At 46.3% G+C, this 25,441-nt stretch overlaps 1 protein-coding gene and 1 long non-coding RNA gene across 2 annotated transcripts; one reads left to right on the forward strand and one right to left on the reverse strand.

The window, feature by feature from the left end:
- Positions 1-136: 136 nt before the first annotated feature.
- Positions 137-12,275, forward strand: LOC125426752. Its single transcript, XR_007243569.1, has 3 exons — positions 137-787; positions 4,284-4,379; positions 12,172-12,275. It is a non-coding gene; the product is annotated as an uncharacterized LOC125426752 (long non-coding RNA).
- LOC125426751 (heat shock protein HSP 90-alpha-like) lies at positions 4,002-25,441 on the reverse strand. Its single transcript, XM_048485438.1, has 10 exons — positions 25,328-25,441; positions 24,877-25,243; positions 20,859-21,034; positions 18,592-18,861; positions 18,049-18,211; positions 15,339-15,529; positions 14,692-14,839; positions 12,097-12,365; positions 8,006-8,339; positions 4,002-4,319 (listed from the first exon to the last, which is right to left on the reverse strand). Exons 1-10 carry the CDS (start codon positions 25,400-25,402, stop codon positions 4,243-4,245), a joined length of 2,070 nt encoding a protein of 689 aa, XP_048341395.1. The 5' UTR covers positions 25,403-25,441; the 3' UTR covers positions 4,002-4,242.

The raw sequence follows: 25,441 nt of genomic DNA on the forward strand, positions 1-25,441 counted from the left end.
CGGAGACTCCTCAGAGCCGTCTCCCGCGGGAGGGGCGGGGCGATGGGAGGAGCTTGAGGCGAGAAAGGAGGAGGCGCGAAGTCGCCCCGGGGAAGGATGCGCATGCGCCGTTTTCGCCTCACGGCGCTGTCAGCGGCCAGCTCGTGTCCTTCAGTCCTGCGTTGTAAAGAGTACGCACGCGCAGAGCGGGACTCTCGGGCGGGCTTGCCTCTTTGAGAAATAGAACGCCGCACGCGCAGGAGTTTGTTTCCTCAAATCGCCGTTAGGGTTTTTTTTTTCCTGCTTCTTTGGCGCCCCTTTAAGGCGGGCGGCAGAACCATTTTGCATGTTCATACGATGATATCATCATCATCGCCTATTCGCCAGAACAATCTAGGAGAGGAGCCCCGCCCACAGACGTCATGAGAAGGGGGGAGAAGTCCTTTTCTCCTCTCAGAAGAACCGCCTGGATCACCTCCCCTCCCTCCTTCAACGCGGTGCCCTCAGAATGCCCTAGAAGCTGAAGTGAACTGGTGTTTTTTTCTGCTTCCTCTGCCCAGAACCTTCTAGAAACACGAAGGAGCACCTGTTTCATCTTCCTTTTTTTTCAAAGCCTTTGTAGCATCTTAAAAGATATCACAAGTGTGATGGAAGTTTTATCAGCTTTAATTGACGTTTCTGGTGTTTAAAGTCATCTCAAATTGGCCAGTCTCCAGAGGGCTACTATGGTGGTTTGTAATATCTAAAATAGCAACAACAAAAGTCCTCTTGATACCTCAGTGACAAATGGCAATTAATTTATTGAGACGTGAGCTCTTGCGAACCAATCTGACATCGTTTTACATTGATTCCTAACGTGGATTGTTGCAGTGATCTCTATCATTTTCTCTTAAGAAGGACGGGGTACCAAACCTGGCTTGGAGTAGGAAGAATCCGAACTGCAGCATTTTTGTGTGTTTGCAGAGAGCACCTGTTTGGAAACACCTGTTTTCAGCTCATAGGAACAGCTTTGGTTTGGAACCTTCTAACTCCTCAAAATGATTGCCATTTCATTGTGGATCAGTCCCAAAGTGCCTATAGGTTCTACAGGGGTAACTTCCACATAGACAATTGTCTCTGTGTGGCTCTCATTACTGGGGCAAATGAGCAGCTACACAGCAGTGGATTGCGCACAGCATATTTATAATGAGTTGCAGTAGCTATAAATGAAGCTTTTTTCCGTTTGCAGGTGTGCGGTTTATGCATTCAGGAAGCAATGTGAGCTCATGGTAACAATTTGGGTTGCTTTTGTGACTTTGCATGGAAACCCTTTTGTTTTTTAATGCGTTGTCACCACATGCATAGCTGAGCAGGCATACAAAAATGAACCCTCACAGCTGTGCTGATTGTCCCACAATCTGATTGACTGCACCTGTGCAACTTCGCATGTTCAACACACAGAATTTTCAAAAAGAGAAAAAGGGACTGTCTTGCAACGGTCAAGCAATGAGGAATGTGTTACTGTAGATATACAAGTTCAATGGCGGTCATACTTGCCACATGGAGAGAAAATGTGCTTGGGGGACTTGAGCAATGGCAGGTGGGCAGGATCTTCCCAGATGGCAGCAGACACAAAAGTAAAAGGGTGGAAGGAAGAGGATGAATCAGCAGGCTTAGAGACAGCTTCTACTCTAGAGCTGTGGCTATGCTAAACTCCACTGCTTCATATTGATGTATTTGGGGCTGTGTAGGGATGGGTGGAGGATGATGATGTATGAGTCTGAAATTGTGTGCATCGAGGAATGCTGCTGTAAATTTCGTTGTGCGTGCACAATGACAATAAAAATGCTTATGCTTATGCTTATGCTTAAGCAGGCAGGCAGAATGAAGTGTCTCCTGCCTATCTTGTTTGCACAGGATCACCTTCAACCCAGAATCACTGGTTAAGCGATTTTTGAAAAACCCAGGTTGAGAGGAATATTACATGCTTAAGTCATTTTGGGGAAGAAACCTGTGCAAAGTTCTTCCCCAAAATGCTATTCATACCATCCTGCAGATGTTAGATTTCTGCTGTGCAGAATCCACCAGTATTATCCGCAGCACCACTGTCACCAGTGGGCAAAAAACAGGACTTGCAAGATTGTGCAAGAATAATTTGAAAAATGAAAGCTGGGAACTCGCGGACTATTGCAATAGCTGTTTATAACACTATAGTGATGTAGAGCGTAATGGGTAGCCGTGTTAGTCTGTAGCAGTAGAAAAGCGCTAGAGTCCAGTAGCACTTAACAAAATTTCTGGCAGGGTATGAACTTCCGTGAGTTCTGAAGAAATGAGCTGTGATTCTCAAAAGTTTATATACCCTGCCAGAAATTTTATTAGTATTTAAGGCACTACTGGGCTCTTCCTCTTTTCTACTACTATAGTATACATTCGGTGTGTGTGTACATGCGTGTGGTGGCTGGGTGGGGGGGTCATTTGACCCAGGTGTCATTCATCTGGGTCACATGGGAGTACATTTTGACTCCTCATCCCACCCCCTCCCTTCCCCTGTGTAGGCCAGGGAGGCCCTGGTGTTGGGCGGCCTTCCTTGGCTTCCTTCTCCCCACACTTTCCCCCTTCTTCATTTTGGAGCATCGCCAGATTGCTGAGGAGTGGGCTGGCGGTGGAGGAGAGGGAGGTGTCTGAAAAGCAGCGGTGGTAGCGGTGGCAGCACCATTTTCCCATGGGAAGAGTCGAGTTGAGGCGTCTCAGCTGGCCAGACTGCCCAGCCCTCCGTTCACTGCCTCCCTCCAGCCAGAGCTGTGGCCCATCCAGAGCAGACCCACTAGGAGCCCATCTTTTTCTGCCCGTCCCCTTGGTGTGGCTTTGCTGAGGGAGAGACGTCTCCTTTCCCCCCTCCCTGTCGGGGTGCACTGTTTGCTTCTCCTCAGCGCACATCCCTCTCCCACCTTCCCCCTCTCCCCACCCAAACACGCTTGCCCAGGGGAGGGTCCTTCCACTGCTGAGTCCCAAGCAGAGGCTTGCCTCACCCATTAATTTCTTGCTCCTTCCTGGGGTCCTGGCTGCCTCCATTCCCACGCCTCAGCACTTGTCCCCACTGCCTTGGGGTGAGGAGGGGCCAGCGAGAGGACTACCCCCTCTTGGCCCTTCTGGCCTCACCTCTCCAGTCAGATCACAGAAATAACTATAGATAGATCTCTGGAAGAAAACATGACACTTTGTTTTTATATATGAGAGCAGCAGCAAGAATATACTGTGCGAAATGGACAACTCCAGCTATACCTGCAATTGCAGAATAGTGGGTAAAGATATTAGAACTGGTAGTAATAGCTAAATTACCTTTGATACTTAAAGAAAGGAATTTAATCTAGGCTTTGGACAACTGGAAACCCTTGATAGGTTATTTAAACAAAAAAATGATAGTGGGTTTGAAGGTTACGGATTGTTAAAATAAAATAGCAATTATAAAGATCCAATTTTACTGATGTTGCTAAAGAGCAAGGGGCAATAATTTTTTCAGTGTTAACATTTGACGCAGATGAAAACTATGAGTCCTTATGGAAAATGTACTTCAGTTTTTTGGGGTGATTTTTCTTGGTGTCCTATGTGAGGTAAAGCTGTGTAAGTACCAATGAAATTGTAACTACAGATCACAGAAATAGATGCTGCAGAAATTGCATGTGCAACGGAAAGGTTTAGCCACATGAAGTAGGCCTCAAGGCATATGAAACACACATGTAATAAGCCTGTACTGTTTGCAGAGACTTCAGATATGGTCAAGATTGTTTGGTCGCCACGGAGTTGAACTTCCATATTTTTCTTCTGCCAGAATAGGTGCTACAGAGTAAACAGCAGTTAAGGTTTCATCTGGCATCATTATCAAGTGAAGACTGTTGAATATACAGACATTTTATTTAGTATTTCTGTAGCCAGGTGCTTCCAGTTACACTACCTAACCTTAAGCCATACAAAACATCTTAACATTTTTTACACTGGATGCCAGATACGTTCCTTGTGTGGAGTTGAGACTGTAAGTGCTATTTTATGATGAGGCTAAAAGCCATTTCATTTCTTATTAAAATAAGACCAAAAGGGGAACTTGTTTAGCTGCTTGCTTTCAACTCTATTGATACTAATCAAGCAGCATAAGGCAAAGAGTAGTAGCAGCTTTGGTTAGTGCCAATTGACAAGACCAGGATATGAGGAGGTAAAAAAACATGTTTACAGCACAGGTACGTTGCTTGGCAAACTTAAGCACAGTAGGAGTTGATCAAGAAAGCTGTTTTAATCAACTTCTTCCATTTTTGCCGGCTTCTTCCTAACAGCTGCAAGACTAGATGTTCGTGTTGGTTCGTTAATACCTGTGGGGAAGGATAAGGCCAGTCAACACATCTTTAAACTTTCATTTTGTCTGGCTACAGGTTAGCTCTTATATGCTTACTTCTTTAGGTGCACTGGAAGCATTTTGTGCACCCTTAATTCCCTTGCTGGCCTCTTGTACCACATCACCAATGGTTTGAGATCACATGTCCAGCTGAAACTTATATCAAGTTTTTTCTTCATATAAACAGTTATGCTGAACCCCAGTCAACATTCGTGTTGCAGCATTATGCACTAACTGAAGTTTCTGAAGACTTTTCAAGGGCAGTCCCAATGGGACAGAAGCCGGCTCGGGTCAGGAGCCTGCCGGGCGCACCCCACTCTCCATCGGAGGTGTGCGCCCCCCCCCCCCCGGCGTATCCCTGGAGGCCAGCTCCTGTTTTCCCCAGGGCCCGAGGAGGGCAGAAGCCAGGCTGCAAGGAGCCCGGGAGGGCAGAGCGCCGCCGTCGCCTGCCACGGAGCCCCACCATGTCCCTGGAGGCTGGCTCCTGCCCTCCCCAGGGCATGCCGGGAGGGGGTGGGGCACCATGGCGGGTGGTTTGGGTGCACGCCGTTTCATCAGTGTGGGATCATCCAGTGCCCCCCCACATGGCCAAAAGGCGTGAGCCCAGGGACATGAGTGTCCCCATGTCCCTAGGGTGGTACGCCCTGAGTCCCATGTACAGTGCATTGCAGCGATCTAACCTGAATGTAACCAGGGCGTGTACCACAGTGGCCACATCTTTTCTGCCCACAAAAGACATAGCTGGCTGATCAGTTAAAGTTGGTAAAGGATATTCCTGGTCACTGAAGCTCTTGGACTCAAAGAGCACCTTCAGACAATTGACATGTTCCTTCAAAGGATGGGCAACCCCATCCAGATCAGGTGACACCTTAAATCCCCAGGTCAGACCTTCTGCTCACTAGTAACTTTTCCACCTTATTGGGATTAAGCTTTAGTTTGTTAGCCTGCATCCATTCCAAAACTACCTCCAGCTACCATTTCTACAGCCTCCCTGAGATCAGATGGAAGCACGAGATAAAACTATCATCCATATATTGGTGATGATAGCCCAGCCCAAAATTTCCACCCAGCAGTTTCATGTAAATATTAACAAGTGTAGGGGACAAGATGGAAACTTGTGAGACCTCACAGGTCAATGCCAAGTAGCTGAGCAGCAGTCCTTCAAGACTACCTTCTGAAACCTATCTCCTAGGTAGGACCAGAACCACAGCAAAATGGTGCCTCCAGGTCCCATCCTGGAAAGGTAGTGCAGAAGGCCATTGCTTTCACATCCTACATGTGAGCTCCCAAAGGCACCTGGTGGGCCACTGCGAGTAGCAGAGAGCTGGACTAGATGGACTTTGGTCTGATCCAGCTGGCTTGTTCTTATGTTCTTATGTTCTTATGTAAGAATACCATGATCAGTAGTACTGAGAGCCACTGAGAGGTTCAGGGGAATCAACAGAGTCATACTCCTTCTGACCGTCTCCCGGCGCAATTCATTCACAAGGCTGTTTCAGACCCATAACCAGGCCTAAAATCAAACTGAAAAGGATCTAAACAATTGACCTGATCCAGGGAAGCCTGAAGGTGTCCAGTGATCTTCTGTTCAATCACCTTGCTCAAGAATGCAATATCTGAGACTGATCAATATTTATTGAGATCACCTGGGTCTATGGTGGACTTCTTTGCAAGCAGACACACCACAGCTGGTTTCAAGTTTGGGGTGACCACCCCCTCCCACAAGGAGGAATTAAACACTTCTCAGACAGGTTCTGGTGGGTTTTCTAGGCTGTGTGGCCGTGGTCTGATGGATCTTGTTCCTAACATTTCGCCTGCATCTGTGGCTGTGCAGGCGAAACGTTAGGAACAAGATCCACCAGACCATGGCCACACAGCCCGGAAAGCCCACCAGAACCAGTTGAATCCAGCCTTGAAAGCCTTCGACAATACTTCTCAGACATACAACGCAGCCTTATCCAGGAGGCAGCCAGGGATGGTGCTGCTGCCTTCAGAGGGCTTCCCAGCAGCACGGGAAAGCAGAAGAAATTTAAAAATCCCCTGGCCACCCAAAAAGCCCTCCATGGGGGAAAATTGCATCAGTCTGTCTTCCCCACTGCCAGTGTTCCTGGGGCCAAAGCCCAGTGGGAGACAACTAGCATCAGCTCCACCACTGGGAACACCCCCGCCAGAAGCTGGTTAGATGCTGCAGAGCTTTACAGTGCCCACCTGCCTCCCTATTTGTCCTCCGTGCTGGCATAAGTGCCTATTACACTGACCAGTAGGGCAACCGCTTCCTATAGCCATTCCACCCACCGCCATTTGGCTGGACTGCCTGTCAATCAGCCCCCACCACACCTCAGCACGTGTCATTAGCCAAGAAAGGCAAGAGTCATACAAGCGTATGGTAGCCTCAAGCTTCCAAGCTTCCAGATCCTCAGAATGAATAAACTGAAGAGTATCTCAAACAACTGGGCAGGTCTGCATCCTGGCACAATCTAACCCTTTCACTGTTAATGCAGAGTCCAAATTAAAATAGATGTTGAGAGATTTTATCTGCAAAGTGCCGAACAAAACTGTGACAGTAGGACCACCAAGCAACCTATCTCCCACAAACCAGATCCCAACACACCTCTGACCTCTTCGAACAGCTCCGCTGGCTGACACAGTGCAGACAGAATGGTGGCATAATGGTGCATTTTAAAATCAGCTTTCACCCATGTCTTCTTGGATTCACCCCAAGTCTTCCTCAGCTGTGGCGCTAGCCTCTGTCCTTTCCTGTTCATAGCCTACATCCCTTCAGTACAACAAGTGGCTACCTGGCTCAAACACTTGAAAGGGGGTATTTTGGAGCAATCCTGTCAGCCACACAGGTTGTTCTGTCATTCCAAAAACCCACCAGGGTATCTATCAACAGGAGCACCAACCATATGCAAAGGAAATCCCCCTAGATCAGGGGTAGGGAACCTTTAACACTCAAAGAGCCATTTGGACCCGTTTTCCACGGGAAAGGAAAACACTTGGAGCCGCAAATAATTTTTGACATTTAAAATAAAGATAACACTGTATATATTGGGCTTTTTTACCTTTTACTCCACTCATTCTGAGAAGCGCATGGATGCACCCGCCCTGCTGCCTGCAAGGCGGGCAAGGATTGCTGGCCGCTGGGAAAGCGCCCGCCCGGCTCCAACGGGGCGGGCAAGAGGGGAAGCCCGCAGCCCAGCCGGCCGCAGGCAATTGGTGCGCCTGTCCTGCTGCCTGCAGGGCAGGCAAGGATGAAACCGGCAGCTTGGCTCATGGAGCCGCAGTGCAAGGGCAGAAGAGCCGCATGCGGCTCTCGAGCTGCAGGTTCCCTACCCCTGCCCTAGATCCATCTGAAACCCATGTGGATTCATCTGTCTCGGGGTGGTGGTGGATCATTTCAATAGACCAGCCATCCCTGTAGAGTCTTATACAGAGTGAATCATGTTTTCAGTACTTAGTGTGGCCTCAGAGAAGTCTCCCCAAATCCTGAGATGTCAAGGATCAAAGCTGATGCATGAAACAATACCATATAAAACTATATCAGTATATCATGATGCATGAAACAATATCATATAAACCAATATCATATAATTTTGAGTCAAGATCTTTTCCACGTGACTGGCACCTCTATAGAATGAAAAGGACGGAGATCTCACTTACCTAGACCGTATCTGATTATTTTATAGATACGGTCAGCGTGTATCTGGGGATTCTCTAGAACAAAGCCAGATGACAGGAGAGCCGTCTCGTACAGAAGGATGAGCAAGTCTTTCATACCCTTGTCATTCTCATCCATTTCTGCCTTCTGTCTCAGTATCTCAATAATGCCATCATCAGGATTTATTTCCATGAACTTTTTGGAAGACGTGTAATCCATTGTGCTGAAGTACTTAAACACTTGTGCCTTCAGAACCCTTTCCATATTGGCAGTCCAGTTATACGAAGTGGTCACAATACAGCAGGGAGAAGTCACCAGTCGGTTGGAGACTACAACCTGTAGCACACATCAGCAATTGGGATTGGAAATGAAAAAGCACACACAGCACCAAGTTTAGACTAGAACTAGTAAGCAATGTACTACTTCAGACAAAGTCAAAGGCACCCTAAGCTAGTATAAAGTTTGGTTTTAAAGTGACTAACAACCAAGTTGCTTTCTTGTTCAGAGAAATTTGGTTTGTGGATTTGACCCTGGGTGAAAGTCACGATTCCAGGACTTGGTACATTTGCTGAGCTGCAACCAAAATGGAACCAAATTTTTTTTTTTGCCCCACTTCAGAAGACCATTTGTTGGAATAAGCGACTTCTGCATGCCTGGACACTGGGGGGTGCTGTGTATCTCACTCTAACTGTGATGTTGCCTCTCTTGTTTGCCCTCCTTGTCTGGGCCAGGAGACCGCCCACTAGCTTCCTTTCTTCCCCATGGTGGTTTCACTTCTGTCCTAGCCTTTGACCTGAGTGCATGGTCAATGGCAGCTTTCCCACTGGGGCAGCTTTTCCCAACGGGGCCTTCCCAATGTAGCATTTTCTCACCTCAGTGCCCACTTGTTCAAAGGGAAAGTATTTTCTTAGACTAGGGTTTCTTTTTATCTTTCTACCTTTTTCCTGGAACAAAGCTGTGAACTGGAGATGCTTGAATAAATGTAAGTTTTACCTTTTACATTTTATCGAGAAGTTTCTATAAACTGCACTCCCACACACTACTGGGTAGGTCCATAATTTTAAACAAAATCTAACGCCATTTGGGTCCGGCTAGAAGCAAGTGAGAATAAAACTCAGCAGCAGCTAGGTGGGCCATATTTCTAGCCTACCCAGAATACAAACGGATGCATTCTGAAGAGTTACAAGAGCAGAGCCTTTCAACAAGATCCTGGAAACCGAGGTCAAATCTGGTACTTTGCTGACATGAGATACCAGTGGTGGCGAACCTTTGGTACACCAGATGTTATGGACTACAATTCCCATCAGCCCCTGCCACCATGGCCAATTGGCAATGCTGGCAGGGGCTGATGGGAATTGTAGTCCATAACATCTGGAGTGCCAAAGGTTCGCCACCACAGGGATAGGCCTTTTCTGCCCACCTCGTTTACTCCATATCGAAAATATTTTGACTCTGACCCTTTACCACGACTTTCGTCTACACTCACCTCCTCAAAACATTTCACGGATGGCATATTTATTTATTTATTGCTTATTCACTCTGGTGGCGCACTACTTCATTGCTTTGTTTGTTGAAACACTGTTCCATTGATATGACAAAAATGTTTTTTTAACAGTAAACTAGGAAATGAAGAGGCGAGCGGGAAAGGGGGGAAGCAAAAGAAACAAAAAACATGGCAAGCCAGGCTCTGAGCGAGGAAATGAAGAGCTGGGGGGGGGGAGGAAAAGGAGGGAGACGACACAAAAAATGATGGACCAGGAGTTTCAGAAATGATGGATTAAAACAGTGATAGCGAACCTTTTCGAGACTGAGTGCCCAAATTGCAACCCAAAACCCACTTATTTATCGCAAAGTGCCAACATGGCAATTTAACTTGAATACTTATGTTTTAGTTTAGAAAAAACGGTTGGCTCCGTGCAACCGTGCAACTCTTCCAACAGGTGAATCACGACCCTAGGAGGGTTTACTCAGAAGCAAGCCCCATTGCCAGCAACTGAGCTTACTCCCAGGTAAAGGATTGCGCTTTAGTTCTTCCCATGAAAATCAGTGGGGTTTAACAGCACTTAACAGGGTTACCTACACTGCTTCCCCAAAACTGGGTCTTAGGTTTAATGCCAATAATTGAACCCAGCGGCCCAGGCCAGCCGAGATGGGGCGGGGGGGGGGCGACACTGTTTGCGCGTGCCCACAGAGAGGGCTCTGAGTGCCACCTCTGGCACCCATGACATAGATTTGCCACCACTGGATTAAAAGGTAAATGAAATGTTTTCAGCACCAATGCGGGGAATTGGAGTGTGGAAGTCTGAACAGGAACTGTTTTATTATCATTCTGGAAATGTTCTAAATGGCTTGTGCTGAAAGGCCACGTTTCCTTGTTAGAGGAACCCCCACAAATTACAATTTCAGCAGGAAACAGCAGTTAACGTGCATGTTTTCAACACACATGGGTGAGTGTTCTCAGATGTCTACATTCATACATATTTATGACTATCCAGTGTTCTATGGCAAATAAAAGATTAACTTAAAAGTATAAAAATGTCCATTTTTTTGTTAATCAAACATATCTGTTTTAGATTCACTGAAGATTTAGATACAGATTCACTGAAGATTTAGATACAGCTTCACTGGGTTTGTAGTTCACAGTTCTACTACCAAGTGGATGGGGCTTGGTGAATTTAGTCTTTTGACTCTTCATAGAAGATTTTAGCTTTTAGCTTCTTCACTGCAAGTCAGTTTATGATCCCATTCTGTTATACTGGGGCGGGGAGAGACCTCCCATTTTCCCTTCCCCACTATTTTCCCTTTCCTGAAAGCCCTTATAACCTCTCCCTGCTTTCTTCTTTCCTTCTTTCAGGTTTCCTTCTTCTCCTTACCCCCTCCCACCCAGCAGTCTCTTATTCGGAAAACTGAAGCCTAGTTATGTGGTCCTGGTCACTGGGCCAGGCCAATTGTCAAGGACTTCTTGGGGCAAAGTATAAGTGTGGTCAAAAATTACCCAGTGAGCCTCGACAGCAAGTGTCTCCCAGACACTACTCTGAAGCTCTGACCACACTGGCTGGAGAAAATGGTGGTTTGGAGGGTGGACTCTATGGTATTATATTCAGGCCTCTCCCCTCCAAAACCCTGCTGTTCTCAGACTCCCTCACAAAATCTCCAGGAATTTTCCAATATTCTGGCAATTCTTGTCAGGCCTGGCCCATTGAGTTCTCTCTTCAGTGGCCAAAATATGCCTGGAAAGGGCCCAGCCTCCTCTCCCTGCCTTTTATTCATAGAAATCTCGAATACTGGAAATACTGTCATTGCCTAGCAACAGCCACTGAGGGAATCCTTTGCTTAAAGCTACGGGTGATCCTTTTTATCCTTTTAAAGTTTTCACATTTTTCTGCAAACTTAGGGCCCTTTTCAGGCCTGTTGAAAGATCTGCCTTGCCCGTTCTCATCTCCAGTCACCAGATTTAAGTATCCTCAGCTTTGTGCAACTTCACTGTTAGCATTATAAGATGATATACCAGCAGCTGTAGTACATAAGGTTAATTCTTCCCAGCACATAGAGCTGCTTTTTCGGCAGAAGTGCCTGCTCATCAGAAGCGTACCAGGGCCAAATGGCGCCCGGAGACAAATTGTCTCCAGGACGCCCCCCAGGCTCTGCCTCCCATCACCCTAGCTCCGCCCCTGATGCCCCCAGGCTTCCCCCACTGCCCTCAACCCTGCCCATGTCACTATGGACATGGGCAAGGTCTAGGGTGCCCACCTCCCCCCCCCAGACTCCCCCTGCTGGCTGGGTTCCCAGCCGGCAGCCTCTTCTGAAGAGAGGGGGGAGTCCAGGGTGGGGTTGAGGGTGCTTGGAGGCAGCAGGAAGTCGGATGGGGTTGAGGCACGTGAAAACAACGAGACAGCAGGACTTCCTGGTCACGTGGGGGACCGATTTTGCGCCCCCCACGTGACCAGAAGAGTGGCGCCCGGGGACAAGGGCTACCCCTTGTCCCTAGGCAGATACACCACTGCTGCTCATAGTCATGCTTTACTACCCTGCTCACTCTCACTTACGCGAGCTCCCCTGCCCAAGCCATGAAGCAGCAAAGCCCTATACCTACTTTTTCTATTTTGGATTCCAGCCTCTTTTTTATGATCTTGCAGAGCTTCTCTAACTTTGCTTTCTTCCTCTCCAGCACGGCTTTCTCCTCTTTGGTTTCTGGCAGCTCGAGCCCGACTTCAGCAACAGAAAAGCAGGTTTTGCCCTCAAAGGTTTTCAGCTGCTGCATGCAATACTCGTCCATGGGCTGCGTCATGTAGATGACCTCCAAGCCACACTTACAGAGGCGCTCCACAAACACAGAGTTGGCTACCTGCTCTAGGCTGTCACCTGCAAGAACGGGACATTGAAATATTCTTTACGAGAGACCTGGCCGCATTTCTGTTCTACCTACTGTACTGCATGCACACATACACAGTCCTCTATGCCTTTTTGAGCCTGGGGCACATCTGGAATTCTGACGAAGAAGGGTGAGAACAGCCACAAAATGGTTGCTGCAGCTTACTTTTAATGGCACAGTGGAAACCTGTGTGCGGTGGTGGTAGCCATTGACAAAGCAACATTTTGAAAAAATCTGTACAGTCACTCAAATCTCCAATGACCAGTCAGAAGCCTTGCTGGGAAAAGTCCCACCTGGCCCCGCCCATTTTCTAAAAACACCACACGGGCGCATGGGAAAAATGTTGATGGACCCTCGTCTTGAACTCTCTAACCCACTTTCTATATTCTTGTTTCAGAATAGCTGTGTTCAGTGGTGGGATCCAAAAATTTTTAGTAACAGGTTCCCATGGTGGTGGAATTCAAACTGTGGCGTAGCACCAATGGGGCACGACGGGGGCGTGGCCGGGCATTCCGGGGCGGGGCATTCATGGGCGGGGCTGTGGCAAGGATGCAGCCGCTGTGCCGGTCCTTGGGCAGGAAACAAATGCCGGTGCACCTCCTGCTAGACTGCTTCAAGTTCTGCGCGCTACTGCTGAGAGGAGGGGTGTAACCAGAGGTGGGATCCAACCAGTTCTCACCACTTCTCTAGAAGTGGTTACTAATTTTTTCTGAGTGCCGAGAAGGGGTTATTAAAGCAACCTCCCTGCCCAATAGGGACTGGAGGTGCGTGTGTGCGGCGGCGCCACTGTTAGAATCCCACCACCATCGGAACCGGTTATTAAAATTTATGGATCCCACCACTGGGCATAACTAAGGCAAAAATCACATGGCAAAATCACCAATTAGTAACCCCCTCTCGGCACACACAAATAATTAGTAACCTACTCTCGGGAACCTGTGAGAACCTGCTGGATCCCACCTCTGGCTGTGTTTCCTTCTCATTCTCATCAACACTGCAGAATAATGAGAAGAGCATCCAAAAAGTTAGAAGGGCCATTTTGGAAGTTATGTTTAGAGCGGTACACATAAGAAAAGTAGTCTAGTCATAAAGAAGTGCACAGGTAAGAGAGGCCTCCTCCTGCAAACATGTGCAGGGAAGCAAGGTCCTTATGAAGCTCAAGTGTCAGCAGGTACAGCCTTTCATAGAGATTGACAAGCCTGTACTTGCCTGCTTCTCTTCTCCAGACACAACTTACCCTGCAGGGGAAAATGCAAACCATACCTGCATTTCTGCTCCATCCTTGCTTCTGCATCTGATCACCCTAAAGTTAAGTTCACATGAACTCCAAGGACTAACATCTTACTAGAGAACCCACATTTCCCATAAGATGAAAAGGAGGAGAGTGTGGGGCAAGAGGAAACACGTCAGGACGAGAAATCTTGTCCTGACACACCTCCTCTCTTGGCGTGTTACAAACAGGAAGTGCGTCAGGACATGATTTTTTTTTTGCCCCAATGCCCTTCCGGGTGGATAATCAGCCACTCTCTCCAGGGCTTAAAAACCTACGATTTTTCAATTGTTACAAGTTTTAGAAGTAGACAATATTCACAATTGTATGATTGTGAATTTCAGTTAAGAACTGGATTTGAATTTCACCCATTTACATCTCATTGTGATTTTGCCATTTGCCACTTTTCATAGCAAGCGACTATTGTACGCATTGGCTTCCACAAGTCCACATAAGGTTATGTCAGAATAAGAGCCTTTAAGGGGCTACAAGGCTCTTGTTTGTTTCTCCGGCAACAGCGTTAACAGAGTTGCTTTTCTAGAATTAAAATCAGAAAATATTTAAATAGGTAATTTGGCAAACTACTCAGTGCTAGGAGGGAGTGTTATAGTCCCATTTCATCAGATTAGACTTGCTTCTGAAATCACACTTTGCCTCTCACTGCATGAGAAAAGCAGAAATCCAGAAATATAAACATGGCATAGAACTACAACTGTACGATTGCTTCTGGGGGCTAGAGTGTGACAGTGTCTCAGCAGTGAGAAATGGTTGTACACTAGAATTACAAACTGTTTCCTGACACCAGCTACAGTAACAGAAAAGGTGCAGAAAAGTTACTCTTTAGTTGAAGAGTGCGGGAAAAGACAATGCAGCAGGGAAAAGACAGGCACTTGCAGCGATCTCAGCAGAATAAAGGTGGATAACAAACATAGAACGCCACAGATATCCCTGATAAGAAGCTTTTTTAAATGGTATTGGCCAGCTATTCTGACAAACTGAAAGCAGGATTTTTGAAGTAAAGACCTTCTGAAGAAGTCAAAGTTTACCAGCAAGGTAGTATATTAACGTCTGGTTCTCCTTCATCCGTTCACAGTAATCTTTCAGGGACACCATCTCATCCATGGAAGCAGATGTGTAGTATCTCAACAACTCTGATAGTTTACGGTTGTTCTGGGGATCATCATGTATACCATGCTGAAATACAAGGCAGTTACTGTTCCCCATTAACATTATACATCTGAGCAGACAAAGGATGAGACACAGAATGTGGGGTGGGGAAATCCTTGGGTTCTCTTTTTCCCTCCTCCATCAAACATGGCCTGCTATATAAACTAGCTTGACAGTCCATGGGCTCATGTACTTTCCTCTTCCTCCCATGTGACCAGTTAGAGAGACTTCCAGATTTGCAGCAAGCCACCAAAATGGGGTCACTGCATATAAGCAAACCAAAGTTTGTGCACTTCTCCACAGGCCAGGATTGAAATTAGTCAATAAACTGGCCACATTATGGTTTATTTGGCATGCTTAGATGATGTAATTGTCATCGAGCTGGAGGTCCAAGCAAAGGCTAGACAGCAATCCATTTGGAAAACTCAAGTTTTGGATTTCTTACAATGAACAATGGATTGGACTATATAGCTTATAAGGCCTCTCTGGCTAAACCACAGTGCAAGACAGACTGGAGAGTGTCTACCTTTATTTTTCTGGAAAACTGCTCGTAGAAAATCAAGTACTTTTCTTTATCTTCTGCCAGCTCAGCAAAGAGCTCAAAGCATTTCTTCACCAAATGCTTCTTGATTACTTTCAGAATCTTGATCTGCTGTAGACTTTCACGGGAGATATTGAGAGGCAGGTCTTCTGAATCGACCACACCCTGTATGAAGTCTACAAGAAATATAGGGTTTACTAGTGAACGCCAGGCTGCCATTAAACAGGGCTAAAGATAATACAGGTGTTAATTAATTGTGATGTAACCGCTACAGAAAAACGCCTGTGTTTCAATAACAGTTAGTGCCCTTTGCAAGCAACTGAACCATACGATACGTTTCTGGGCTGACGGCTTTGCAGGAACACGAGGAATGCTCCATCCACCTGTTTCCTTCATAGCCTCAAGCTTTTTATAAACAACAGAATTGGAGGCTGTATGGATGGCCATAATTGCTGAAGAAAATACAACTTATTGGGACACAAATGAATGGTTTTGCAGGTTCTGTTTATAAACTGGTACATCTAGTTTCTGGCTGTACTGCTTGTCCTTCCACAGGTTTATACACAGATTAGAATCCAGTAGCACCTCAGAGACCAACAAGATTTTTGGGGTTTAAATTTTCAAGAGTCAAATCTCCCTTTGTCAGGCGCCCGTTACATCACTGGTGGCAATTAAATGTAAATATCGACTTTTTTCCTATTGAACCATCTAGGAAAGAATCCCTCACCCATACGCTAGATCTGAGGAGAAGTGATGGAAGTTTAAGGAGGGGGGAGGAGGAGGGAGGTTCCAGTTCAAGTAGAACTTTCAGTTTTGGAAGCCTATGAAATTCAACAATGACACTCAGTCAGAAGCTATATGAATCTTTCAGTCCTCAGGGCACCAGGAGCTTCTTTAGCAACATTGGACTGTGAACAGAGGTGGGATCCAGCAGGTTCTCACAGGTTCCCGAGAGTAGGTTACTAATTATTTGTGTGTGCCGAGAGGGGGTTACTAATTGGTGATTTTGCCACGTGATTTTTGCCTTAGTTACGCCCCTCCTCTCAGCAGTAGCGCGCAGAACTTGAAGCAGTCTAGCAGGAGGTGCACCGGCGTGTGTGGCAGCCTGCGCCTGCGTGCATTCGTTTCCCGCCCAAGGACCGGCGCAGCGATTGCATCCTTGCCACAGCCCCGCCCAGGAATGCCCGGCCACGCCCCCATCATGCCCTGCTCAGCCCCATTGGCGCTACGCCACAGTTTGAATCCCACCACATGGGAACCTGTTACTAAAATTTTTGGATCCCACCACTGACTGTGATTATTGTCAGATTAGGATCTGAGAGATCCTTGGACCCCCAGCCAGGAATGTGCAGAAGAGTGGAAGAGTGGAGGATTTGTAAGCTCCTTTGAGTCCTTCTTGGGAAGAAAAGCAGAGCATGAAGGAAATATTACTATAAGCAGCAAAATCTAATATGGGCTCTTAAGAACATAAGAACATAAGAACCAGCCAGCTGGATCAGACCAAAGTCCATCTAGTCCAGCTCTCTGCTACTCGCAGTGGCCCCCCAGGTGCCTTTGGGAGCTCACATGTAGGATGTGAACGCAATGGCCTTCTGCGGCTGTTGCTCCCGATCACCTGGTCTGTTAAGGCATTTGCAATCTCAGATCAAAGAGGATCAAGATTGGTAGCCATAAATCGACTTCTCCTCCATAAATCTGTCCAAGCCCCTTTTAAAGCTATCCAGGTTAGTGGCCATCACCACCTCCTGTGGCAGCATATTCCAAACACCAATCACACGTTGGGTGAAGAAGTGTTTCCTTTGATTAGTCCTAATTCTTCCCCCCAGCATTTTCAATGTATGCCCCCTGGTTCTAGTATTGTGAGAAAGAGAGAAAAATTTCTCTCTGTCAACATTTTCTACCCCATGCATAATTTTGTAGACTTCAATCATATCCCCCCTCAGCCGCCTCCTCTCCAAACTAAAGAGTCCCAAACGCTGCAGCCTCTCCTCATGGGGAAGGTGCTCCAGTCCCTCAATCATCCTTGTTGCCCTTCTCTGCACTTTTTCTATCTCCTCAATATCCTTTTTGAGATGCGGCGACCAGAACTGGACACAGTACTCCAAGTGCGGTCGCACCACTGCTTTATATAAGGGCATGACAATCTTTGCAGTTTTATTATCAATTCCTTTTCTAATGATCCCCAGCATAGATTGAAGCTCAATCCCCAGCATAGATTGAAGCTCAATCCCCAGCATAGATTGAAGCTCAAGCCTCTTGAGCTTCATGTGCACATGGCTAGCTACTGCACTCTCACCATGCTATGGATATAATGCCACTGGAATCTGCTGTGTAAACAAGGCACAAGTAGCTAGAGTACAAGAAGTGTGCTGTGTCCTGTGTAACTGGTAGACAATCATGCAGGTCTGCACATCCTGGCAAGCTTTACCTGAGCACGCTAAAATGCTGAGCTACTGTTAAGAATAGCAGAGAACAGTGGCCTTCTTTTAATCACAGGGCAGCCCTAACAGCAGGCCATTGCTGCATTTACATTCACAGATGCTGCAGCCATTGCACATGGTTCAAATGGCCTTCACTGAAGATTTGATCAACAATATTGGGGGAAGTAGAATTAGCAGAGGAGTTTCCAAGTAGGCAGCAGAACTGGTGACCCCTCTTGCTCTTTCCCCCATCTCCTGGCAGGCTCACAACTTACTCAGATATTTAGGCACAAGGTCTTCACAGTTTTCCATGATGAACACCTTGCGCGCATATAGCCTGATGTTCTTCCTCTTCCTAGTGTCAAAGAGATCTAGACGTGCACGTCTTGGGATATACAGAAGAGCTTTGAATTCTAGCTGTCCTTCCACTGCAAAGTGCTGCGCAAAGAGAAGAACGTTGTCAGAAGTGGCCTTACAGCTTTCTGAAGATACCTTTTCCCAGTCCGTTTTGTATACCCCAATTTTTCCATCTGTAAGAGTCTCACAGCAGTTTACAGTTACCTTCCCTTCCCCACAACAGGAATTTTGTGAGGTAGGTGGGGCTGAGCGACTCCTGAGAGAACTGTGACTGGCCCGAGGTCACCCAGCAGGCTTTAGGGGGGAAAGTGGGGAAACAAACCACGTCCACCGGATTACAGTCCATTGTTCATGCGGAGGAGTGCGGAATCAAATCTGGTTCTCCAGATTAGAGTCCACTATTAATACCACTGACCAAGCAAGCCTACGGTGGACAACAGGTAAATGAGCACCTCCCTTACTTTTACCACCAGGTGGTCTTCCCAGTCATTGGTCAGGCTCCTGTAGAATTCTCCATATTCCTCATTGGTAATGTCCTCTGGGTTCCTGGTCCAGATTGGTTTGGTCTTGTTGAGCTGTTCTGGAACAATAACTTTCTCCTTGATTATTCTCTTCTTCTTCTGGCCACTTTCTCTCTTTTCTTCCCCACAGCGAAGATACTCAGCCTTTAGCTTCTCTTTAGGCTTCCTTTTTCCTTCGTCGCTCTCTTCTTTCTGACACTCATATTCTCTCTAGAGAGACATTTATATGAAGAAGCTGGATAGAAATACAAGAGGGCAGCTCTTGGCAATTTATTTATTTATTTATTTATATTTATTATTGGATTTATATTAGTATTTTTTTCTTTCCACATCATGTGCACAGGAGGTGTTTTCCACTACTATTATTATTTGCCATTGTTGCAATTGATTTACGGCAATCTTACATGGGGTTTCAAGGCAAGGCATGAGCCATTTCCTTTCTTCTACATAGCAATCCTATCACTCCTTAACCTTTTCTTCACCAGACTAAACATACCTAACTCCCTAAGCCAGGGGTAGGGAACCTGTGGCTCTCCAGATGTTCAGGAACTACAATTCCCATCAGCCTCTGTCAGCATGGCCAATTGGCCATGCTGGTAGGGGCTGATGGGAATTGTAGTTCCTGAACATCTGGAGAGCCACAGGTTCCCTACCCCTGCCCTAAGCCATTCCTCATAGGGCATGGAATCCAGACATTTAACCATTTTGGTTGCCCAGCTCTGAACATGCGCCAGCTTATGTATTGTCGAAGGCTTTCACGGCCGGATTCAACTGATTCTGGTGGGTTTTCTGGGCTGTGTGGCCGTGGTCTGGTGGATTTTGTTCCTAACGTTTCGCCTGCATCTGTGGCTGGCATCTTCAGAGGTGTATCACAGAGAAAAGTCTGTGAAACAGACTGGTTCTGGTGGGTTTTCCGGGTCACGGCCACACAGCCCAGAAAACCCACCAGAACCAGTTGAATCCGGCCGTGAAAGCCTTTGACAATGCTCTGTGAAACAGACTTCTCTCTGTGATACACCTCTGAAGATGCCATCCACAGATGAAATGTTGGAAACAAAATCCACCAGACCATGGCCACACAGCCCAGAAAACCCACCAGAACCACATGCGCCAGCTTGTCAATATCCTCCTTGAATTGTGGTGCCCAGAATTGGACACAATATTCCAGGTGAGGTCAGACCAATGCAGAATAAAGTGATACTATTACTTCCCTTGATCTAGACCAGGGGTCTGCAACCTGTGGCTCTCCAGATGTTCATGGACTACAATTCCCATCAGCCCCTGCCACCATGGCCAACTGTACTCCTATTAATGCAGTCCAGAAACACACCGACTTTCTTAGCTGCCACATCACACTATTGAGTTATGTTCAGCTTGATGTCTGTCTCTTGTCTTTCCCCGGAAAGGCAAACACTCTTTGTCTTGGGAGATTGAGGATCACTCTGCACAACCCTGTGGGTCCATTTTTCCCTATAAGAAGCCCACTCACCTAATAGACAGTGTTCAATATCTCTGGACATCTGTTTGAAAAATTGTTCCACCGTGCTGTTCCTGCAGAGCTAAGTGCTAGTTGCTCTAGTTCTGTTCATATAACTTTTATTGCCCCTCCCTCTATATTCCTCATCTATTCCAGACCTATCCCCTCATATCCTAGGACTGTGTGTGTGTTCTGCTGCTTTTATTGTGTGTTTGCGTACCCCCATTATCCCGTAATAAAAACTGTTAAACACTATTCACTCTCCTGCAAGTTTCTTGCAAAAGCTGACTCTCGCATACATAGGCAATCAAGGTCTAATGTTGCCCAACCTCTAGCTAAGCCAAGAGTCTTCTCCTGCTAATTCTCCACTCTAATAGGGATAGACATCCCACCCCTTCAGATACCAAACTAGCATCTTGCGTCCTGATAGCAGCAGCCAAAGAAGACAAGCAGTTTATGCTAACGTCTGTTCTCTCAATTCAAATATCTTGCCCTTGTTCTCAGGTGTCAACTATGCACACTTCCCAAAGTGACCTACACATTCCCATTTCTTTGAAGGATTGCCCTCGTCCCCAGCTCCAGTTCTCTAGCCTGCTGTGAAAAGTTGTCCCAGCTATCCAGTGAACATGTTATTCCTAGTTAGAGGTTTTTATCTTGCCTCTAGCAAGTGAGGTCCTAAGTTTCTAGTACAAAATTCATTTTATGCAAAATGTACAACTTTCCATGCAACCTGGTTATTTATGCTTGATTGTTTCATCAGAAGAATACTTACAAAGAGTGTTATTGGATAGCCAACAAACTGTGAATGCTTATTGACTATCTCCTTGAGTCGTCTCTCCTCCAAGAACTCCAAATGGCCTTCCTTCAGAAGCAGAATAACTTTTGTACCACGGCCTAGAGGCTCACCTGGTTAAACAAACATACTAGTTAGAGCCTGTTTATGATTTTAGCCCCAAAAACCGAATTACCAAGTCAGCAATATTTGCCTCCTATGTACAGCAGAGCACAAAGTATTAGCTATAGATAAGCAATAGTTTGGAGACATGGAATGTATTCTAGACTGTGTTCACCATCATCCCTGGGAAATGCAGTTCAGGGAGACACTATGAATTTTAATAATTATCAGAAATAAGCTATAATTCTCCAAGATGAAGAAAACGGTAGCAGTTATACTGGTGTTAGATATGTAGGGTAGACACTCCATCAAGACAGTAGAAGAAAGCTGACAGGTGCTAGAAGACAGATAAGGGGGTTCTAGATCAAATCAAGCCTGAATTCTCCATGGAAGCTAAAACAACTAAACTGAGTAGGTCCCATGGGTTGCTTATCCATCAGTACTTGTAGAATTAATTGAACATGACTCAGAATAAGGCCCTGATCTGAATTTTCTGGGGAAACAGACGAATTCCTACAGATCCTAGATGATACAGTACTGTTCTTGAGAGTGAGGGAGTAGATTTCAGGTTCTATCCTCTATTCTATTTTTCTGCTAGTGAGTGTGGCAAACTCATGGAAGTACGCAGCAGCTCAGTCGCTCTATGAGCACAACCTCAAACGGATGGCCCTCCTTCCTTTAGCTGCCACCCTAGGAACAGCACGAAGCAGCCAGGTAGCTTTCCATTGCGCTGGGAATTATCTTCCCCGATGAATTAGTACTCGGTTTTTGAGTCTTGTCATGACCCCAAAAGGTATTCTTGCATTTTGTGCTGAAACCTCAGTTGTCCCTTTATATAGAATGGGTTTAGCTATGTTTTGTATAGTATTCAATGGGAGGGAACCTAATTTAGTTCTGTCCCTTTAAGAAGCCCTAGGGCTGGTGTTCTACAGCAGTTATTACCCAGCAACCCCTCTGGTTTTGGCAGTTAGGGGCCAATGGAAGCTGGGTGGCAGCAACAACAGTCAAAGATGTTATAGGCTCACAGTATTTACGTTAGACAGTCAAAGATGTTATAGGCTCACAGTATTTACTTCAATAAGTTCCAGCCTCCAGAAAGTTTCTGCAACAAAGTAACCTTTATTTAGTTAGACCAGGGAGGAGTCAGGGTCTGTCAACGTTGTTACAATTAAAGCTTTAAGTGTTGAACTGTTAACTCAGTGAGTCTTACATTCTGCTTTGGCCGGGTGCAGGGCACCGAAATAACCACCTGGGAAGCAGAACAAGTCTCGTGAGTAGTTTTGAAAGCCCATTTTTTGGCTACATAGACTTTCTTTGCTGCTTTCTTACTCTTGCCACATATAGATTTTTCTTTTACGAGAAAAAATAGTCTCATCAAGTGTATACATGTAGTATAGATATATCCTTTCCATGGCGGAATAACGTGGTGGTGGCAGTGACGAATGGAGGGGGAACTGCGGCTGGGGCATGAGCTGCCTATACACCCCCTCCCGCCCCCAAAACATCCCCGCCCCCGACACATGGTGGCAATGGCCGCCCCGGATGTCCCCATTGCTGCTACGCGTCTGGGTGGTGAAGATGGAGAGTGGCTTCAAGTCACAGCCAAATTAGAGCAATCCAGCAGGGTGTTCAAAGCAAGAGTCTGTTAGAGTCGGATTGCCATTGCTTTCCTCTGTTTAGCAAACATGGAATTCCTTGGCAGACTCCCACCCAAGCTTTAATCAGGGCTGATCCGACTTAGCTTCCGGGACCTGACGAGATCAGGCTAGCCTAGACCATCCATGGAACCGTGGTGAACCAGGCAAGCCTGTCATCAGACATGGGGACCATTTTTGCTGGGGTCAGCTACAGAGCCCTACCAGTCATGATTCTGATATCATGTATAGCCCAGTCTCATGGAGCAGAATGCCCTGCCAGAGCACATGTTGTAACTGGTGTCTGATCATCAAAATCTAACTGACAGCTAACTGACAGGTATCACATTCTGGTAAAGCCTCATTGATTGGTAAAGAACTGTGATTGGCCAGTAAACCAGATATAAGGCTGCAGTGTACTGAGGTCTGAGAGACTGTTGTCTTCGCACTGCCTGGCGGAACACTTTGTCTGTGTGAGCTAAACTTGTAAACTAATAAAAGTAGGACCGCTTCTGTGAAGCTGAGCTGCTGTGTGTGTCCGACTTCCTACTGCATTCCAGTATATTGTGCTACTCTGCTATAGGGGCTTTACCCCATACCTTCACATGCCCTTCTAAATTCAAGGGTTTGGTATCAAGAGGGTCGGCCTGACTCAGACATCATTCTTTCCCCTCTCGAATTAAGATTGCAGAGCTTCAGACAATGCCCCTCGTGAGGGTACAACCCCTTGAATCTGGTTCATAGCCCAGCCTTGAGATTGTGCACCTGGCTCTGGTTCCCCAAAGAACTTGCAAATGTCCACACCCTGGTCTCAGCAATGAACCTGCTGCATCACCCTGTACCCTTTCCCCTTGCACATTAACTTAATCTCAGTAACCTCCTGTCCAGTTGTTAAGGGTCGTCAAATCTCCAGAGTTTCTTTGTTTTAATTTTATCACAACAGTCCAAGCCCTTCAAGACTTGGAATATTCCTGCTTTAATTTCATCAGCATTGTCCAAAAGTCAACGTCTTGAGCTTTTAATCCAATCAAATAATTTCCAACAGCATTCTCTGTGCCTGGGACATTTGCATTGTCCCAGGAAGATTCCCCTCTTATCATGGTCAGAGGGTTAATTTTTCCTATATCTTGACCCCCAAATCCATGACTCTTTGCACAGATTTCCTCCTTGAGCCCAATATTGTTTTCCTGTGAGAAGCATTGGCTGTCTTCCTCTCTCCCCCCTAGACCTCTTCATTTCTGGACTGGTAAATATCACCCACTTAATACCACCATCTATTCCCCCTATCAGCAGCAGTGGTGTAGTAGTTAAGAGGAGGTGCACTCTGATCAGGAGAAACCAGGTTTAATTCCCCGCTTTGCCGCCTGAGCTGTGGAGGCTTATCTGGGGAATTCAGATTAGCCTGTGCACTCCCACACATGCCAGCTGGCTGACCTTGGGCTAGTCACAGTTCTTCTGAGCTCTCTCAGCCCCACCTACCTCACAGGGTGTTTGTTGTGAGGGGGGAAGGGAAAGGAGTTTGTAAGCCCCTTTGAGTCTCCTCACAGGAGAGAAAGGGGGGATATAAATCCTTCTCCTCCTCCTCCTTCTATTGCGCATCTCTTTAATTCCTAAGCTTCTTAAATTCTGTGTGCTTTTGAGTGGTTTTTTAAATTATTTTTGATCCCTTAGTACAACTACCTTTTTCACTTGAATTTTGGCTTTGAGTGAATTTCTTAGGGGACCAACAGCTGTATATACTTGTGGAGATCCCCTACCTACCTCTTACCTTGCAGGTCTGTTTCCAGCTAATTCCCTCTACTAATTAAAGAAACAATCCATGCCAATTCAGGTGACAATGCTGGGGGAAACGTCAGCTACCGTATGTTGGGTAGTTAAGGGCACATGTGGAAAAAAACACAGACATTAAAACAACTGGTCAGGGAAACGAACTCAGGAAGAGAAAGCCCTGAACTTGCCAAACCAGCTGAGTCAAAAGGTGAACAAGTAGAAAAGAGGACCTCCAGATTTACAGGCATAAATAGCATCTGAACACAAATTGCTGGGAGGTTATCTTATCCTGGAAAGATCTGTTATCTTCATACACTGATTTTGGACTTCCTGAAGGAAGCTGCTGTTGCCGAAAGGCTGGTGGGTTGAATAACAGAGCCCTGGTCTAATCCAGCATGGCTGTTATGTTCTTGTTTTTCTGAAAAACCAAAAATAAACCAACTCCTTACCATGGTCCGGCCTGACAGTGAACGAGCCCCCAGCTGAAGACTCCCAGGCATACTGTTCATCGTCATTGTGCTTGGTGATCACAGTCACTTTCTCCGCAACCAGATAGGCAGAGTAGAAGCCAACACGGAACTGACCAATCATGGAGATATCTGCTCCAGCCTGCAAGGCTTCCCTGAAGTCTTTGGTGCCAGACCTGGCAATCGTACCCAAGTTGTTCACCAGGTCCGCTTTGGTCATCCCAATACCCGTGTCTATAATAGTCAGGGTATGGTCATGCTTGTTAGGAACAAGATTGATCTTCAGATCCTTTCCAGAATTCAGTTTACTTGGGTCAGTTAAGCTCTCATACCGGATTTTATCCAAAGCCTGAAAGACACAAAACAGCCTGTTGAGCACACAGGAGATCTTGGTGAAAGCAAGATCTACCCCATTTGGGCTAGGTCTACTTACGTCGGATGCGTTGGAAATCAGTTCCCTGAGAAAGATTTCCTTATTGGAATAAAAAGTGTTGATGATCAAGGACATCAGCTTGGCTATTTCTGCCTGAAACGCAAAGACTTCCAC

This window comes from Sphaerodactylus townsendi, linkage group LG02 (genome assembly GCF_021028975.2).
Source record: "Sphaerodactylus townsendi isolate TG3544 linkage group LG02, MPM_Stown_v2.3, whole genome shotgun sequence".
Classification (NCBI taxonomy): Eukaryota; Metazoa; Chordata; class Lepidosauria; order Squamata; family Sphaerodactylidae; genus Sphaerodactylus; species Sphaerodactylus townsendi.